Below are 20,470 nucleotides of genomic sequence, written 5' to 3' on the forward strand. Positions count from 1 at the left end.
TTGTGTGATATATATTTATTTATTTTTAGACAGTCTCGCTCTGTTGCCCAGGCTGGAGTGCAGTGGCGTGACCTCGGCTCACTGCAACCTCCGCCTCCCAGGTTCAAGCGATTCTTCTGTCTCAGCCTCCTGAGTAGCTGGGATTACAGGCACCTGACATCATGCCTAACTAATTTTTGTATTTTTGGTAGAGACGGAGTTTCACCATGTTGGCCAGGCTAGTCTTGAACTCCTGAGCTCAAGTGATCCACCCGCCTCGGCTTCCTAAAGTGCTGGGATTACAGGCATGAGACACCGCGCCGGGCCTATGCTGTGTGATATTTATATAGCCACCCCACTCTCTTAGTTATCCTTTACATGGGATATCTTCTTCCATCCTTTCATTTTCAAACCTATTTGCATCTTTGTTTGGATCTAAAGTGAGTGTCTTGCAGATAACAGTTGCATCATGTTATTTTTAATCTATTTACATTTAAAGTAATATCTGATAAGGAAGGATTTCTGCTATTTTGCTGTTTTCATTTACTTTTTTTTCTTTCAATTCTTCTATTACTGTCTTCTTTTGTGATTTTTCTTTTTTTTTTTTTGGAGGGTGGGGGTCAGGGTCTCACTCTGTCACCCAGGCTGGAGTGCAGTGGTGGAATCTCTGCTCACTGCAACCTCTGCCTCCCAGGTTCAAGCGACACTTATATGTCAGCCTCTCGAGTAGCTGGGACTACAGGTGCATGCCACGATGCCTGGCTAATTTTTTGGTATTTTTTTGGTAGAGACGAGGTCTCAGCATGTTGGCCAGGCTGATCTTGAACTTCTGACCTCAAGTGATCCGCCCACCTCGGCCTCCCAAAGTGCTGGGATTACAGGTGTGAGCCTCTGTGACTGGACTATTTTTTCTAATATATTGTTTTATTACCCTTCTTGTTTCTCTTTCTGTATTTTTGTTTTTCCTTAGTGGTTACCCTGGGGATTAACATCTTAGGTTTTTAACAATCATGTTTGAATTAATACCAACTTAGTTTCAGTACTATGCATAACTCTGCTCCTTTGCAGCTCCATCTTTGTATATTACATCTTTACACATTAAAATATATGCCCATTAACCTAGAATTGAAATTTTTGTTTTATGCATTTGTATTTTAAATTGTGTAGGAAAGAAAAGGAGAATTTACAAAAAAAAAAAACTGCAATACTACTGACTTTTATATTTACTTATGTAGCTACCTTTACCATTGTTCTTTATTTCTTCATATGACTTCAAATTACTGTCCAGTGTTTTTTCATTTTAGCCTGGAGGATTCTCTTTAGCACTTCTTTTTTGAGACAGTCTTGCTCTGTCTCCCAGGCTGGAGTACAGTGGTGCAGTCTTGGCTCACTACAACCTCCACCTCCCGGGTTCAAGCAATTCTCCTGCCTCAGCTTCCCGAGTAGCTGGGACTACAAGCGTGTGCCACCACGCCTGGCTAATTTTTTGTATTTTTAGTAGAGACGGGGTTTCACCATGTTGGCCAGGCTGGTTTAGATCTCCTGACCTCGTGATCCACCCACCTCTGTCTCCCAAAGTGCTGGGATTACAGGTGTGAGCCCCTGTGCCCAGCGTCTCTTTAGCATTTCTTAGCACAGGTCTGGTAGTGATGAATTCCTTTAGTTTTTGTTTATCTGGGAATGTCTTATGTTCTCCTTCATTTTTGAAGGACAGTTTTGCTAAATATAGAATTCCTTGTTGGCTCTTTTGCTTTCAGCATCAGATCAGATTCTATCCCCTCCCCAGGGCTTATTACTGCTGCTTATTGTGAGTGGTTGTTGTTTGCTTGTTTAGTGACTTTACTAAACTACTTTTATAAGCTCTATATTCCTGGTCATGTGGGGCCGCTGAAGTCTATTCCATTTGCTTAGTAATCAGCTAGGGTTTTAACAGAGTTTCGTTAAACACCTGGAGCCAAAAGAAAAAACAAACAAACAAAAGAAAACATCTCCCCATCTTTACAGATGGCTTTATGTTGGGGCAGTTTTTGACCAGTTAGTGATGCCATTTATAATTCTGCCTTAGCCTTTGCTTACTGTTTGCTCAAAGCCTGAAGATCAGCCAGGGTGAAAGCTTAGTGTCTTCTTGGGCCTTTCCTGAATGTGCATCCAGCCCTGGCCATGTGCACGTCCTTCTTGATTGGTATACACACCCCTTATTACCCCATGTATATTCTTTCCCATCCCCTTTCTGTCCAGGCTTTTCCATCTGTCTGTTCCTTGTCCCATTTGTTGTCCCTTGCCCCAGGCTGCTGCATCCATTAAATGATTTTTGCAAAAACCACCCAGGAAGACTCCCTATGCCTGGGAATGATTCAAGTCAGGCAAAGCCAAGGCAAGCCATTGCTCAGGTCCTTCAGGGAGCTGCCAGACAAGTTGAAACCCACAATCACAATTGTTTAAGAATGAGATCTGTATTACTTCCTCTGGCATCAGGAGTGCAGGTTACTGTCCACACAGCCATCACTGACTTGGGGTGTGGGGGATGGTGGGCAGGCAACTTAGGATGCGATAGCACTCTCTTTACCACAAAGCAGCAACTTCTTTCTTTACCAAGCCTTGCCCTAGATTTTATAAGTTTTTTTTTTACTAGATTCAGAGTTCTGCAAAAGTTGAGTCTGACAGTATTTACCAGCTCATTAATTGCATTCATTGCTTTTTGCAGGGACAGTGCCTTGGAGTTCCTTACTCTACTATTTTTGGTGGTATCACCCCAAATGTAGGGATTTCTCTGAAGGCTATCATTAACCAGAAGTAAGAAAATTAGGAAGGAAGAAGTTGATTTAGGGGTATAGACTGGATTATTTTTATTTGGACATGAGTGTTGGGTTTGAGGTACTGATGGCACAATCTGTGGGTGTCTAGTGACAGTTGGAATTGTAATGCCTGAATTCCAGAAAGGTCTTAGAGCTGCAAAGAGATCTGGGAACCTTCTGCACAGAAATTATAGAAAATGAAAGTGTATGATTTCCTTGGAATAGAGAGGAAGGTCAAGTATGTCATCTTGTGAAACACTTTCAGCTAAGGAATTCTTCATTTATTCATTCAGCATGTTTGCTGACTGCTGAATACATAATTTTGTTTTTCCTTTGTTCCTACTACTGATGTATGTACTGCTAAGCATTGGAGACAGAAAGGAATAAGATCTCGTTTTCTGCCCTCAGGAAGTTCACTCATATTGAGGAAGACAGACAAGTAAACAAGTACAATGCAGTGTTATAATAACAAGGTTAGAGGAGCCTAGACAGAGGTAAACAAGAATATGTAAACAGGTTGGGAGGGAAAATAAGAAATTCGGGGAAGTCAAAGAAGAAGAAAACATAATGGAGAGAGTGGGCTGTGATCTTGGTTGCTGCATATAGATTTTGAGAAGGCTGAGGACTTTAAAAGTTACTGATTTGACAGTAAGGAGAGATGACATAAGAATGGTATTCATAAGAATGGTTTTAATTGAGTAGTTTTGTTAGAATGTTGGAGACAAAGGATCAGATAATAAAGAGTTGGGAGTGTGAGTGGTGAAAAAGTCAAGGGAAAAGGAAAAACAACTTTTTTTTTTTTTTTTTTTTTTTTTTGAGACAGAGTCTTGCTCTGTCGCCAGGCTGGAGTGTAGTGACGTGATCTTGGCTCACTGCAACCTCCGCCTGCCAGGTTCAAACGATTCTCCTGCCTCAGCCTCCTGAGTAGCTGGGACTACAGGTGCACACCACTGCACCCAGGTAATTTTTGTATTTTTAGTAGAGACGGGGTTTCACCATGTTTGGCCAGGATGGTCTCGATCTCTTGACCTTGTGATCTGCCTGCCTCAGCCTCCCAAAATGCTGGGATTACTGGCATGAGCCACCGTGCCCAGCCGGGAAAGACAACTTTTAAAAGAGTGGTATAGTTTATTCTATAGGAAAATTGGACCAGTTAGAGAAAAAATAAATAAATTACCAAAATGTTACGGTTTAAAAGTTGTAGCAGAGTTAAAGTAACTTCATTTTGGAGTAGAAAAGATATGAGTGTGTTTTTAGACAATTGAAGGGACTAAATAGGAAGGAAAACAAGGATGTCGAGTCCCAAGAGAGGAAAGATAGTATTAAGATCCTAGAAGGATCAGGATTTGGAGACTTGAGTGAAGAACGAGAGTGAGGATAATGAGAGTTTTGAGACAAAAGGAATTTGAGAAGTTTTACCTAGGGAAGCCTCAGTTTTCTAGGTAAAGTAGAGCATAAAATCACACGCTAAGAAATGGGCAGCAGTGAAAATGCCTGACTGAAGTTGATGTAGCGTACATTTGTATTGATAGTACCATTTGGTGATTTTCTCATTTCTTTCAACACATATGTGTTAAGCATTTACTGTGTACTAAGCACTGTACAAGATCCTTGGGATTCTATCTGTAAACAAACAAAACTCCCTGTCCTTTTGGAGGTTACATATGACTGGGGTAAGGGGAGAAAAACAAATAATATTTTAAAATAAACATATGAGGTAAATAGAGCTACCTGGGTCTGGGAACCAAGAAAGCAAATGGGAAGATTAGCCAGACATAACTGCAATTTTATATTGCATATCATATTCTGATTTAAGATAGAAATAATTTTATTTTTATACAGCTCATTGTAGAATCTAGCTTGCTTAAACTAAGACAAGAAGAGTATGGGTGTGGTGGAGCCTTTGTGTACTTAGATTGTAGCTATGAAAGAAATCTATATTTACATTTAAGAGGGAATTCATTAATTTAGGACAACTTTATAATTATGTTATATAGTTATTTCAGGGCCTTTGACAAGAGAAAAGATGGTGAACTGTCATATAATAATAAATTAAATATTTATTTGGTTAAGAAAAAGAAAATTTGCATCTTATTTCCAAAAAGATGATTTTTAACTACATAGAAATTTGTTATATTTAAAAGCTTTAAAGATCTATATAGAGTTGAAGATCTCTTTTTAATAATGAATAAGTTCGTTCTTTTGGTAATCATTTTTTTATATTCTCCTCTCATGGCCCTTTTTAATTTCAACAGGCATTGGAAAAGTGAAAAGAAAACCTAGTGTGCCAGATTCTGCATCTCCTGCTGATGATAGTTTTGTTGACCCAGGGGAACGTCTCTATGACCTCAACATGCCCGCTTATGTGAAATTTAACTACATGGCTGAGAGAGAGGATGAATTATCATTGATAAAGGGGACAAAGGTGATCGTCATGGAGAAATGCAGTGATGGGTGGTGGCGTGGTAGCTACAATGGACAAGTTGGATGGTTCCCTTCAAACTATGTAACTGAAGAAGGTGACAGTCCTTTGGGTGACCATGTGGGTTCTCTGTCAGAGAAATTAGCAGCAGTCGTCAATAACCTAAATACTGGGCAAGTGTTGCATGTGGTACAGGCTCTTTACCCATTCAGCTCATCTAATGATGAAGAACTTAATTTCGAGAAAGGAGATGTAATGGATGTTATTGAAAAACCTGAAAATGACCCAGAGTGGTGGAAATGCAGGAAGATCAATGGTATGGTTGGTCTAGTACCAAAAAACTATGTTACCGTTATGCAGAATAATCCATTAACTTCAGGTTTGGAACCATCACCTCCACAGTGTGATTACATTAGGCCTTCACTCACTGGAAAGTTTGCTGGCAATCCTTGGTATTATGGCAAAGTCACCAGGCATCAAGCAGAAATGGCATTAAATGAAAGAGGACATGAAGGGGATTTCCTCATTCGTGATAGTGAATCTTCGGTAAGTTGATTTTTCGGAGGTAAATACAAATAGAGCTCTGGGTATTTTAAAAAAGAGAGAGAGAGAAATGGAGAGGTTAAGTGGCTTCCCTAAAGTTAACCAGGTAACAAGCTGGGACGTAACATAAGCATAAATGTTCCAAAGCTAAAGTCGGCTTTGGAACTTTCTAGCTATCTATTTTGAGTAAAAGAGAGCTGTGGCAGTGTTGCTACACACTGAATTATTTCGTCTTGTCTAGTTCTGTTGATTTTGCATTCCTGATACATTTTCTGTTTCTGTTGCATTAAACTAAATGGAGAAAATGGAACACTGGCCTCTTCATTGAGAGTAGAATAATACTATAGATTAAACTGGGAAACATTTAAAAAATTGCTATTGGATGCAATGTGTAAGAAGGTAGTCACTGTAGTCCTTATGACATAGGAAATCCCTGAATTTAAAAAATTGATATTAAGTTTCTTCATAAATTGGTTACTTGGAAATTGGAATGCACTTTTATTATAACCTCAAAAAACCTATTTTAGCAGTGTTTGAAATGCATTTGCAATAAAAGATAAATTATATTGCAATACTAGTAAACAATAAAACTATAAAACCATAAAAGTTGAAAAATAATATGGTTTCATGGTCTCTTTTAGATACTGCTTAGGATATTAGAATTTGATGACACTCATTTTCCTTAAAAATGGCCTTTCTTTTTCCTTGATGAAAGATATCACTACTTTTCCATTTATTAAATCATGGTTAATCTTGGCTTTGCGTGAGTATATTTGTACAAAAGGGAATGTGTAATTGCACAAAATTTTGAAAGAAAATGTGTGGAAGTGGGGTGTGGTGGGGAGAGAGATTAATTGAACTTCCTGATGTGAAGTTCAGGAAAATGGGGCCTGTGCCTAATCCCTCAGAAAAGCAGTTGGTTGGCAGTAGGGAAGAGTGATGATATCCATTTTCTGTTAGTTGCCTGATCTGGCTCACTGTTTGAAACTTTGGGAGTAACTGTAGAAAAAGAGGCTTTGGGGGTTGATATAGACTGTAACAACAACAACAAAACTAATTAAAAAGAAGATAGCTTGAATGCAGAAATTGTATGTATTTTCTTGTGGGTAATTGAGTGTAGATATTAGACAAAATACAATATATACCATTATTTTTAGCAGTATACTTTTTAAGGTTAGAGGTCTCAAGTAGGCATATTTTGTTTAGCCTTCACAGTGTTTTTTAAACATTTAAATTCATTGCCGATATTTAAATATTAGGATATTTATTATAAAAATTCAGACTTTAGACCATTTAAAATTGGAAGAACTACCAACATTGAGACCCGGTTCCTGTAAGGCAACAATCACAGCTGAGAAGTCACCACTTGTTTAGATTGGTGATACACTGTCATTTCCTCTGCCCATCTACCTTTCCACTCTGACACTTGTTTACATTATTCTTTTGGCTCTTGCAGGCATTTGAGTTTGTGGCCTCTCCTTAAAGTTTAGATTAATTCTCATTTGTGTATTCTTCATTTTTGGGAATTCAGCATGTTATCTCTAAGACAGCTACTGTTAGCTACACATTGAAAAGGGGTTGGGTGGGTATCTTAGACTTTCTCATGTGTTTCTCTGACTGGAGAGAAGATAGCTCTCGTTCTTCAAATATTTAACTAAAGGATTTGCTGTGGGTGTCTGCTGTTGGAGCCGTGGGTGTTAAGAGACTTTTGATTACGCAGGTTTGAATCCTGGCTCTGTTGTTAACTAGATGGATGATATTGGCCAAGTTATTAATAGCTTCTTTGAGACTCAGTTTTCACATGTGTAAAAAGGGTTTGTTTTGAAGAGTAAAGGAGATAATCTATGTAAATAATTTACCATGGTGCCTAGGACTTAGTAAGTGCTTAGATTTTAGCTTTTAGTTTAATATAAAAATACTGATAGAGGGCTTTCAAAATGTTTACTATATGTATTTTTTTTTTCTCTTTTAGCCAAATGATTTCTCAGTATCACTAAAAGCACAAGGGAAAAACAAGCATTTTAAAGTCCAACTAAAAGAGACTGTCTACTGCATTGGGCAGCGTAAATTCAGCACCATGGAAGAACTTGTAGAACATTACAAAAAGGCACCAATTTTTACAAGTGAACAAGGAGAAAAATTATATCTTGTCAAGCATTTATCATGATACTGCTGACCAGAAGTGACTGCTGTGTAGCTGTAATTTGTCATGTAATTGAAGACTGAGAAAATGTTGGGTCCAGTCGTGCTTGATTGGAAATTGTTGTTTCTAAATCTATATGAGAATTGACAATAAGTATTTTTATTATAACTCAGCCCATACATATATACTATGTATGCAGTGCATCTGCATAGAACAGTTCCTTATCCTCGGCCTTCTGTTTTATTGTTTTTTTCTTTGCTGTTTTCCCTTTGCTTCTAATATTACAGTTTTGTATTTTGTAAACAAAAATCAAATAATGCATATCAGAATCTTTATATGGAAGAAATCCTTTATTGCCTTTCCTTTGTTTCCTTGTAAAGGCACCCTGTTCTGTTATGGTTTTTCATTATATAAAATTATTATATCTATATATGACATATGCTAAAATAAATTTCTTGGAGAGTGTTAATCTTTTCTGTGACTAAATAGCAATAATAAGTGGAAAATTAGAAATTATTTCCAGGTATTTGTCACAGGCCATTGTAAATACCAAGTATATTGTGTCTGCCATAATTTTTAAAAATACATTCATTGTCTTCAGTCATACAGCAAGACACATGAGACATAGATTAGAAAACATGTTGTACAATTTTAATTTACAACTGTTGGAAATAAAAATCACTTAATTTTTTTTTCCAGTGCTTCTCCCTCATCTGGTTATTCAAGAAAACAAAACAGTCTCTGAGATATTTAGCTTTTCAAACTGTAAATAGATGCTCTAGTGTTATTTATTTTTTTAATCCCACTTGTATTATTTTACCTCTAGAGCATCTTGTATTAGGACATGTTATATTTATGCCAGTGGGAAATAAGTTATGGCCAAGTTTTGCAAAAACAGGAAGCAGTGAGATACTTGTTTTTTTCTCCTCACTAAATATCAGTAATTGTCAGGAATGGTATTACCTATTTTCATTTCCTCTTTTCAGCTTTAAGTTTTGTTGATTGGGACACTAAAACTGATGTATACCTGAGGAAAAAATAGAATGTGCTCATGGTTAGGGAAAATTATATTATTTTTAATTTTTTAATTTGTTTTTTAACCAAGTAGGAATTTGGGTGTATGGATAAGAGGCCAATCTGCTTCTGTAGGCTATAGAAGAAAACCAGTTGTATTTTATGGTCATAATTTGTCCCCCTATTATTCTGGAGATTTAAATTTAAGTAAAGTAGCCATCAGTATTTTAATTGAAAAATACTAAAGCCACATAACTGAGTAGGATGTCGTATGATACTTTCAGCAAATTCCCTAATGCTGCCTAAGCATATGGATGTTTTAATTCTTTGCTATGTTATAAACAGATGTCTAATACGCCAGAATTACTGATGGTAAAATTGAAGTTGTGTAACTTGTGAATTTTTTTATCAATGTTTTAAATATTATTTAAATCTTAAAATCATTTAAAGACTTATGTTGCCACTGGGTGGCAGCCATGGCTTCTCCCACTAAGCAACAGAAGTGACCAAATATAATTAAGACAAATTTTCATCTCTATTACATCTGCTTTTAAAACATTTTAGTTCATATTCTATTATTTTTCTAACTCAGTACTCCTTTGTTGAGGGTAATTATTAGTAGTTAAGTTTTTAATGGAAATAAAAATCATGTATGCTTATCTTTGCTGTAAAATCAAATGAATATAAATTGAGGAAAACTGTTTAAATTGTTGTAGGATGACTAGTAGTAAACATCATCTTAATTTTTAACATATATTTGATGATGCTTTCCTTTTCTCTGTATGTTTCTGGGTTTTTCCCCAGTCTTCCTTATGAAAAAAATGTATGTTTGTAAAAAGAGAACAATTAATGCTTTGCATCACAGACATAAACTATTCATAGTAAACTGCACTGAGCTGATATTAATAGAGCAGACTTTTGAGAAAGTAGGAGTGTAGTAGCACTGGAAACAGAATGCAAATTTCTGTTCCATAATTAGGTTTATTGTAGCTATAGCGCTCCCAGATAACCCATGTGTGCCAGTAATATCTATTGTGTGCTCTTACTATGGTATAAAAACCTCGCTGGAAGCTACTTATTTTGTACTTAAATATTTTACCAATTTTTAAAAAGTCTTAATCCAATGCTTACACCAGTGACTGTTTTTATAATACTTGAAGTAACTTTAAGAACTGAAACAACCCTGGAAAACTCTACATAGCTAGATAGTAACAATACTTGTATAAGAAACCAAGTTTCCTTATTCCCAGCCTGGTGTCTGTATCGTGACACACTACTCTGTGTATGCTTGGTTTTAGACTAGGAGGAGAGTCCTGGGAAGGGCAATATTACAGAAGTTTTCTTCCACATGAGGAGAATGCTTAGTTTCAAATTTAAATACATGTATCAGATGGAACCCTGCCTAACTCACTTCTACAAATAACTTCCCCAAAATCTTAGAAGGTTTTTTAGAACATGATATAAGCTTTGTGACAAAAACAAATGCCATTGTGTCCCTTATTTAGTCATAAAACCTTAAGATTCAGCTGAATATATATTCACACATGTATATTACACATATATCACTATACAGTTAACACATGCACCTTGCACTATTAGTGACAAATAATACTGCTAAACAAAATAGGCTTCATGCAATCTATTGCCATTGCTAGAAGAATAAATAGGCCTAGCAGATGGGCAACTTGGGTTGTTAGAATAAGGTCATTCTTGCAGAATATGGCACTTAAATTATCTCCAGCTATAATGTCCTACCATATAATCCAGAGGTTGCATAGAAGCAGAGTTGTCACAGTCTCTGTAGCACGTTTGTGAGAATTCTCTAGGCAGGCCCAGCCCTTCTCTAGAAGTTTGAATTTCACTCCCACCTTGTTGGTGGGGTACCTTCTTCAGGGTACATCTAAACACAGTGGCCTTATACAGAAATGTTGTTCAACCCACACAGTGCTTTAAAAAATTAATTGCCAACATTTAAGAATCAGGGAGTTTCACATAAAATTCAGACTTCTTGTTTCCCTTTAAAAATGAGAAGCTAATAACATGAGTTGAATTCCCACAAGTCAACAATGAGCTGGAATCTAGTATGGATGGTCCTCTTATCTTTACCAGTGCACATGGTGAAAAAATTCAAACAGTATAATAAAGTCTTCTTTCAAGTCAAAATATAGAGACGAATCTCTGAAACGTTTTATTTGGGAAGCAAGAATTGTAATTCAGGGCATATACACAGACAGTAGTTTTTGGTATGTCTAAAGAACAGAGAAGATGGGGAGTTTTATTATAAAGAGAAATGTTACGTATGTTTTGAAAGAAAACTCATTGGTTCTAGATAAGTTTTTGGGAGGTGGCAAGCTCTGATTGGTGTGTGACAGTGATAGGTAAAACCAGTCTTAGAGTCACAGCAGGTCATTTCAGCAGCTACTAGGTAAAACTGGTCTTAAGGTTTACAGTAGTCTGTTTAAGTAGCTGGGCTTGTGGAAAACTGAGTTCTTGGAGCAGCTGCTATGTCCTTCATGTACTTTTTCCCCTTAATGCATTGAATCTGATTTGGTTGGGTATGACAATAATTACCCAATTTGTATAATTAACTTTCACACTCCCAACCCTTATCCCCCTAGTTGAGATCTCCAGATGCAGTTTACTCTCCCTGTTTTTCCTATAACATGGAAAGTTTTGGGTTTGGAATCTGGAAATTACCATTTTTTTTCAGAAACACTCAGTTACATTGTCCAAATCAAGAAATGAGGAGTGTGGCATTACAGTACTCCCTAAGTTTTCTATTTTAATACTTTGCTAGAAGATAAGGGGTCCTTTATAATCTTGCATTTATATAGAACTTTTAACTTTCTAAATGGCTTCACAATCAAGGTCACTTTTTTCTTAAAGGACTTTTGATATAGTATAGATGCTATCTTATGTTTCGAACACTACCGTTTTTTAAAGAATGCCAAATTACTGTTTCTGGAGAAACACATTATTAGAAGCATTGGCTTGCTACTCGATTCTGATAGGCTGGTTCTGTTAGTGTTTAGCAAGTTTTTGTGACTCAATTCTCTGCTATCTTTTAAACACTTGACAGACCAGCATGATATGCATGCCCCCACACCCTAATTTCTTGCTGTAACATGACCTAAACCAAATGACTTAGGAACTGAAATGTTTATTTCTAGTTTACTAATGAGGTGCACCTTGTATCTGAAAGCATACATAGTTTGCTGAGATTTGTTTAATGAGTAGAACCTAGGTTAGGCTTGGTGGGGTTTTGAACAGAGGAGGAGTTTGAGCTATCAGCCACCTTGTTCACAGAGGGAAATGTTCTAAATTAGTGTCTTTGAGAATATTTCCTGGCAGGTTAAAAGTAGATTTCTAAGGTAGTTGCTTTAAATAAATTTCTGTGCTCAGATAATTTATATCTTTAGACTGTGGAGAAATCTTTCAGATAGCCTTCATGAAATTACTGAGACAAAAAGGTGAATTCCAGAATGAGACTGTTAAGTGTTGTCTATTTTAGGCTAAACACAGGAATGGTTATTAAATTGATATTTTTTTAGTACTTTTGAAGGAAACAGTAATCACTGAGTAAGGATGGCTTCTCTAGGAGAAGTAATGTCAAACTTGATGTTTTCTAGACTTAATAGGCAAGGGGGATGTTACAGAGAACAAATTCATCAAGGCATATGATGATGTCAAGATGCAAATATATTTTTTAATTGTTACATCTCTCTCTATATGATTTTATGTTTAAATAGCTTTTGGAGATACTCGTAATCAATTTATCCAACCAACTCACCTCAAATATTTTATTGCTGAGCTGAGACTGTTCTAGCAATGTAACAGTGAAGAAAATGGACAGAGTTTTTATAAAACTTATATTTTAGTGATGTGATATGTAATGGAGAAGAGCTCTGAATTAAAATAGAACAGATTTGAGGGTTGAAGAGTGAGGGTGAGGGTGTTAATTTATATAGGATGATAAAAAGAGGCCTCTGATAAAATTGACCTTTGAGTATACTGTGTGCTCCACTTAATAGAATCACTGATGACTATGAACGACCAGTGACTGAATAAAATACAGCAACCAAAATCATTTGAAAACTATGTGGAACTTCACTATTACAGAGCATTGTTTCTGGTTTTCAGATTTTTAATTTGACTAAAATGGTATTTTATCGAAATGTGGAACATTTAACTACAGAAGGCTATTCTGAATAAACCCTGATTCTCCATTTTAAGAGGAGTTTTTTGGGGGGATGTCAGGTAGAAAAAGATAACTACAGGAAGAGGACAGTTTGGCCGACTTAAGGGTTCTAATTGAGCACACTCTAAGGAAACCCTGGAGGTTAAATTCCTGATGACCAGACAATAAACATTTGGGAGGAAATTGAAAAACTGAAGTATTTCAGAAGTGAAAAAGGAATGCAGGAGCCCTGAAAATTAGATTCTAAAAATGTGTAGAAATTCTACCTGGGGCCAGGCACAGTGACTCAGGCCTGTAATCCCAGCACTTTGGGAGGCCGAGGCGGGGGGATCACATGAGGTCGGAAGTTCAAGACCAGCCTGACCAATGTGGAGAAACACCGTCTGTACTAAAAATACAAAATTAGCCAGGCGTGGTGGCACATGCTTGTAATCCCAGCTACTGGGGAGGCTGAGGCAGGAGAATCGCTTGAACCCGGGAGGTGGAGGTTGCGGTGAGCCAAGATCACGCCATTGCACTCCAGCCTGGGCAACAAGAGCAAAACTCCATCTAAAAAAAAAAAAAAAAAATTCCACCCGGAACAGTCTTGGTGGAAGCATGAATTAGAAGAGTCTAAGACAAGTGGAATTCTGCTATTTAAATTCCCTGTGTTACTTCTAGAAAGAAAAAATAGAGACGCAGTGAATTCCAACTAAATGTCAGAAGTGCTAAAAGACAGAACATAGATATCTAAGAATCTTAATGCAAAGGGAAGGAACTATTTTGTGTTAAGTAGGGGAAAGGAAGATTACTGGACTGTAATAATTGACCACATAGTTCATTCAAGAACACAGGGCCTATCCTGGACTTGCACAACCCTAAGAGTGAGTGCCTCAGATTTTGCGCCCTAGGTGCTTCCCTTAATTTTAGTCCTGGCCCTGCAGGGCACAGAGAGCTTAGGGTTCTCTTCCTTGGCCACAAAACTTCCCATCCCTCCCCACTGCCTCTACCTTTTCATAAAACCTTTTCTCTGCTTGCTTTTCCTTCCATAATTAAATATCAGAGATTTAAGTGGCAAATAGTGTAATCGAAAAAAAAATCCTATTTCTGAACTGTACCTACCTATAGGAAATTGGTCTATTCTTCCAGCGGTTTATCTTCTGACATGGATGACCCTCCAACTCTGTGGAAGGCACCAGAAATTAACTTGAGAAGTGCAGGAAACAGGATAGAGAATAGTTTCGTTGTGCATGTTGCATAGACAAGACATTACAACTTCTCTTTCTATAGAGGGGCACCTCAAAGCCAGAAGAGAAAGGCAAAATCAGGGTCAGGGATTATCCAGGAATGTTAGGGGCTAGCAGGTGAGGCACAGCCCTCCAGAAGTCCTCACCCAAAGATACAGCCCAGGCAGAGGTGGGTGGTCTGAGTTACTTGTTGGGTCATGACCCAGGCTTGAAACGGATTATTGTTCAAAAAATATGACAGGCAGATGGCATTATCTCTCAGTGCCCCTTGAGGTGTGCTGAACCCAGGGCAGACTCTGTGCAATGGCTTATGAAGGATTGGCAGGCAGTACTGTCTTGCCAGAGCATTGTAGTGCTGGACAGGAGTGTCTTGACAGGGACCAATGAGCAGGTGGAGCTAACTAGCCATCGTAACACTTCAAAGTTTGGTAAACAACTCTTCTTCTCCGACAGCATAGCTAAATGATTCTTACTCTTTCCTCCATTTTCTCTGTTTACTTTCATTTTCATCTTCTTAATTCAGTCTGTATTCCCCTCTACCTTTCCATCTTTGCTCATATCATTCTCCCAAAAGGAATGATGAACAGTGTGCCTCTCTTCCCCTCCTACCCATATCCAATTGGTACATCCGGAACCTCATATTGAGGTCTACCTATTCCCTAAAGCCTTTGCTGATCTCTTGGATCACTCCTTTGTGTCCCTCAGACACATTCCTTTGATGCTAACTGGGAGGCAGTTAAAGTGAGTGAAAAAAGCTTGGAGTTATGCAGACCTCAGTTGGAATTCCTGTTTCCATCCCTGACTAGCTCTGTGATCTACAGTAAGTTAATTTTCCTGAGCCCTGTGTTCTCACCTGAAAAGTGGAGAATCAAATCATATCTTACCTTGCAAGTCTGTTGTATAATATATGGACATGTATATAGTGTGTAGAAACCCTTTAGGACATTCTTGGCAGATAATAGATATCCAGTACACATTGGCTTATATTGTTAACTTTTGACATGCTGGAACTGTGAGCAGAAGCGAACTTAGGAGAGAGGAATCAGGAAGCCAAGATGGAGAACAAAGGTAACATTGGGGACAGACGTTGAGGCCATGTATGAAGCACTCTTAAGAGGAGCAGTGAGAGACTGTACAAGCAGCTAGTGACCAGAGGTCAAAGCACAGATGTGGCCACTGACTCACAGTGCTGGAATCAAGGAAAATATGCACCAGGTTTTCTTGACTATGGTGTGGTAAAAAGATATACAGCAATGTTTATTGTATACTTATTTTGTGCCAGATCCTGTTCTAAGTTTCACTTAATCCTCACAACAGCCCTGAGTCAGACACTATTATAATTGTTCCCAATTTTCAGATGAGAACCATAAAGCAGATAGTTTAAATGACTTGCCTAAAGAAACACAACTAAAAAGTTGACACCAATCAACCTGAGACAAAGATTATTTATATACTAGAGACTCCCCTGCCCATATAAGCATCTAAGCTCAAATTTTGCAAGCTGAACATTTGCAGCCTTTTTCTATAGCACCCCCAATCCTGCCTGTCCTGACCACACTCCACCCACTTCATTATTTCACTTGAGGTGCTGCCATCCACCCAGTTACCCAAACTCAGAACCTGAAAGCCATGTTTGGCTCCTCCTCCCCAGCCCTCTTAATGCACTCAATATCCAGGAGCTATCAGTTCTATCTTCTTTATCTTTTGAATTTGGTCATTTCTCTCTGCAGACATGAGAAACCTAGTGGAAGCCAACAATGTCTGTCACCTGGATCACTACCATAGCTCCCTCATGGCCCTCCTGCCTTCAATCTGGCCCCCTGTGCTGTTTTCTCCACCCTAGTCACAAACTTTTTAAAGCTCAAATGCAGGGAATGACATGGTCATATTTGAGCTTTGAACCCTTCCTTTGACCTTCATTCCTCTCAGGATAAATTCCAAGCTCCTCAATAAGGCATTCAAAACTCTCTAGAATCCTGTTTCTGTCTACCACTAAGCCCTATTTCTCGCCATTTCAACCTTGTTCTCGTGTTGCACCAAACTTCTTCTTGTTTCCTAAAAACAACATTCCTGGCTGATTTTTTTTTTTTTTTCCAGAGTTTAACACCCAGTCCTGGAGTCACCTCCTCCGGGAAGCTTTCTGTAATCCTACAAACTGGGTTAGATGTTTCTTTTTAGTGATGCTATGTTTCCTTACGAATATTGCTGTCCCTTCATTTTAAAAATTGACTTATGATTATTCCCGTGTCTATCTTCTCCACTAGTTGGGAAATTCTTGTTGAGGGAATGGACTGTTGAATTCCTAAGAACTAGCACATAGTAGGCCTTCAGTGAAGGTTTCTTGAATGAATAAATAAATGACCAACTTTCCCAAGGTTGCATTGTAAGTTCTGAAACTTGAACCAAAATACATTATACTCTAGAACCCATGTTTATTCCACTATTGTATTTGCACATTAGGGTGGTTAAAGTCCTTCAAGGGCTAAATTTTAAAAGGCTAAATACTATCACAAGGTTTTTCTTCCACCTATTGAAATTGGTTTTAATTTTTCAGTAATGCATTCACGTGACTCAGTAATCAAACGATATACAAAGATATTCAGTCAAAAGTCTTGTTCCCATTTTTCTCTTCCACCTTTCCAATTCCCACTTTCTCTGCCCCAAGGTAACCAATCTTGTTCATTTCTTATATCTTCTTTTAGTTTTTCTTTTTGCAAATGCATGCAAATATGAAGCTATATATTATTCTTTACCCTCCTGACTTTTAGAAGGGTATTTTAAATTTTTTCAAATATCTCTAGTTTTTCTGAAGTGGGTACATATTAGAAAAAAGAGCTAGTCAGTACCCAGCTTGAATGAACTCACAGAGAGAAACTTGGAAGAGGACAGCTATTTAATGAGGGAGGGAGATAATCCTGCCTGCTCATTGGCTTTTAGGGAGGTGCAGAGTCCTCTAGGACAGAGCCTGTGGTCCGGGTATTGCTCATAGGCAGATTCTCAAGCTCCCCAAAGTTACATTTTCTCTGGAACTCTCCTAGGCCACTCCCTGCTGATGCAATATCTGGGTTTGGGCAGAAAGGAGGGTGCTTCGGAGCCCGCCCTTTCTGAGCTTCCTGGGCCGGCTCTAGAACAATTCAGGCTTCGCTGCGACTCAGACCTCAGCTCCAACATATGCATTCTGAAGAAAGATGGCTGAGATGGACAGAATGCTTTATTTTGGAAAGAAACAATGTTCTAGGTCAAACTGAGTCTACCAAATACAGACTTTCACAATGGTTCTAGAAGAAATCTGGACAAGTCTTTTCATGTGGTTTTTCTACGCATTGATTCCATGTTTGCTCACAGGTAAGTATGAATTAGAATACATCCAATAGTTTGGGCCTTGAATATAGGTTAAGAAGGCAAAAAATACTTTCCCAGGGCCTGGGGTTGAAATATGTGTATAGAATATCGTATATCTGTTTTACAAAAGATTTATCACCTCCTAAACCTCTATTCCCACATCCCAAAGAAAAGGCCTGCATTCTGTTTGGAAATCTCTCTTCTTAATGTCCACACAACAATCTAGAAAGAGAAATCATCAAAATAAATAAAAGCAGAGCTCTGTGCACTTTGTTACTTATCTCATCGTCTGGTTTTAAATAGTGCAATGTAGTTCTGTCAGACTTACTGTGTGTGTCTTGGAGATGTTAACTATAAGAACAAATTAAAACAAAGATTCTAGCAAAATACACATGAATAAAAAGACAATTTGTGAGCTTAACATTGGATACAAGACTTATAAAAATTGGATTTCTCTACTGGTCATTGAAGAAAAGGCACTCCATAGCATTCTAAAAAATATTTGGTTTGGGACATTTCCCCTGCCAGTGAGATTACATAATTTTCTCTGCTCCACTCCTGGTTGCTTGTACCTATCTGCTTTATTGTCTTAAAATTGGAACTCCGTAGCCTTTGATGTTTGTTCATGTCAAATCACGTTTAAGAGAAACTTCTAATTTTGATACTCCAAGACACTAGGCACTTTGCAGTGTTGATGGGAGCCTTGAGTACTTTCTCTCTCTCTCTCTCTGTCTCTCTGTCTCACTCTCTCTGTGTGTGTGTATGTTTTACACAGAACTAATTTAATTATTCTAGTTAGTTTACATCAGGTAACAAATCAGTACTAAGACAATTTGCAAAGGTGTAGAACTGGCTTAAACATCAAATTTATGGTGTTCTTTCCTAGCTTAAAAACCTTCACAGCTCCCAGTTGTTCAGCACATGGTGTCCAAATTCTGTTGTCTCTCATCACCCAGCATATTCAGGCCCCACCCTATATTTATTTAACCCTATTTCTCACTACTCCTTGAAAACAAATATGGACTACAAGCAGCTGCTGGCTTAACAGTCAGCATATTACACCTTCATTTCCTCCTCCTGGCCTTTATTGTTATAATTTCCCACCAGAAGCAGCATCTTCAGTATTTCCTTCTACATCTTTCCAAGACCTCTCTTTGACCCCAGGTACTTTAGCTTCAGGTGGTTACTTCTCTTTCCAGCACTGACCTGGAGGGCCAGGGCCTGGGCATCTTTTCGGCTGTCCCCACATCTCCTAGCACAGGCTAAGCATGCTGGTTGTTTGGTTAGTTAGTTGTTGGTTATTTAGTTGTTGGAACAGAAATGTTGCCAAGAAAACATCCCTCCACTAAGCTGAAACGAGAAGATGGGAGGCTGAATGAGAAGAGGAAAGCCCAGCATTTTTCGACTTGACATTTTCTTCAATGACACCCGTCTTATAAGTATTTTCTTGAAAACTCCTGTTTTAAATAGATCTGGAGGTGAGTGTGCACTTCTGACGCTTATAAACTTACATAGAAAACACACACACACCAAAAAAACCTCAGTGGTGAAATCACAAGGATGTCATAGCCAGAAAGACCTGTGTGTGAGTTTTGGCTCTGTTACTCACTAGCTCAGGACTCAATCATGTAACGTCAGTTTCCCTTCCTGTGAAATAGTCATAATAGCCACTTTGAGGTTATGAGGGGTTAAATAAGATGACACAAACAAAAGCGCTTTGAAGACTTCAACATTTCCCCACCCTCAAATGTTAGTTATTATTATCTGTTGGTTATACAGATGGTGGTATCAGTAGATAATTGCTTTAGCTGAGGTTGTCTTTATGCAGTTTTGACCATTTCCTCTGGATTGTGTAGGTGCCTGTGATGAATTCTGCAAATTCTAAATGAACTTCTATTAGTTACTAGGTCACTGGGCAGATGGGTAGAGTTGTGGCTTTTTTTTTTTTTTTTTTTTTTTGACCGAGTCTCGCTCTGTCGCCAGGCTGGAGTGCAGTGGCGCAATCTTGGCTTACTGCAATCTCCACCTCCCAGGTTCAAGCGATTCTCCTGCCTCAGCCTCCTGAGTAGCTGGGACTACAGGCACACGCCACCACGCCCAGCTAATTTTTGTATTTTTAGTAAAGATGAGGTTTCACCATGTTGCCCAGGATGGTCTCGATCTCTTGACCTTGTGATTTGCCCGCCTCGGCCTCCCAAAGTGCTGGGATTACAGGCATGAGCCACCACATCCGGCCATGGCTGTCTTTCATAGAAATCATTTGCCTTGTCCTGTCCCTCCCAAATAATAGTGTATGATTCAGAAAGCTGATTATGCTACCAATAGTAATAATAACAATGACAATCACAACTGCTATTTCTGAGTACACATTGTGCCTTCAGTTAGCAAAAATGTTATCTTGACTTCTCACATGAATCCTGCAAGTTAGGTGTTATCCCCATTCCACACATTAGGGATAGAGACTAGGAGAGGTTCAGTTATTTGTCCAAGTACCTATATCTAGTAAGTGCAGGAATTGGGATTTGATGATGGTTTGGTCTGCTCCAGAGCCTGTGCCCTTTATATATCTCTGCAGAAAAAGCTGAGACATTAAAACAAGGTAGAAGAAGGGAGGAGGGACAAAGGAAAGGAAATAAAGAAGATGGTGCTACCTTTTCTAATGCATTAGCCTTAAAGGCTGATAGAGGTAAAGGTGGCAGAAGAGGATCCAAATAAAGGGAGTGGACATCAGGCCCACTGAGCGTCCTTCAGAGAAGAGATGCAAAGATTTTTGCCTGGAAAGGTTGCCCCAGGGCTTTTTGGTGGGTA

At 38.3% G+C, this 20,470-nt stretch overlaps 2 protein-coding genes across 10 annotated transcripts in view; both read left to right on the forward strand.

The window, feature by feature from the left end:
* The window catches only part of NCK1 (NCK adaptor protein 1), an 86,989-nt gene extending 78,409 nt beyond the window's left edge, over positions 1 to 8,580 (forward strand). For all 8 annotated transcript variants that reach the window (XM_003822488.7, XM_008976067.7, XM_063602577.1 and 5 more), the window contains 2 exons: positions 5,030 to 5,742; positions 7,712 to 8,580. In XM_003822488.7, the coding sequence (XP_003822536.1) occupies positions 5,030 to 5,742; positions 7,712 to 7,906 (908 nt within the window). In that variant the 3' untranslated portion in view covers positions 7,907 to 8,580. The remainder of the gene's footprint in view (positions 1 to 5,029; positions 5,743 to 7,711) is intronic.
* Positions 8,581 to 17,424: 8,844 nt separating this feature from the next.
* The window catches only part of IL20RB (interleukin 20 receptor subunit beta), a 47,056-nt gene continuing 44,010 nt past the window's right edge, over positions 17,425 to 20,470 (forward strand). Inside the window, exon 1 of one of the 2 annotated variants that reach the window (XM_024928274.5) lies at positions 17,425 to 17,665. In XM_024928274.5, coding sequence (XP_024784042.2) covers positions 17,593 to 17,665 — 73 coding nt within the window. In that variant the 5' untranslated portion in view covers positions 17,425 to 17,592. The remainder of the gene's footprint in view (positions 17,666 to 20,470) is intronic. The other variant, XM_063602579.1, reaches the window with a different exon arrangement.

This window comes from Pan paniscus, chromosome 2 (genome assembly GCF_029289425.2).
Source record: "Pan paniscus chromosome 2, NHGRI_mPanPan1-v2.0_pri, whole genome shotgun sequence".
Lineage (NCBI taxonomy): Eukaryota > Metazoa > Chordata > Mammalia > Primates > Hominidae > Pan > Pan paniscus.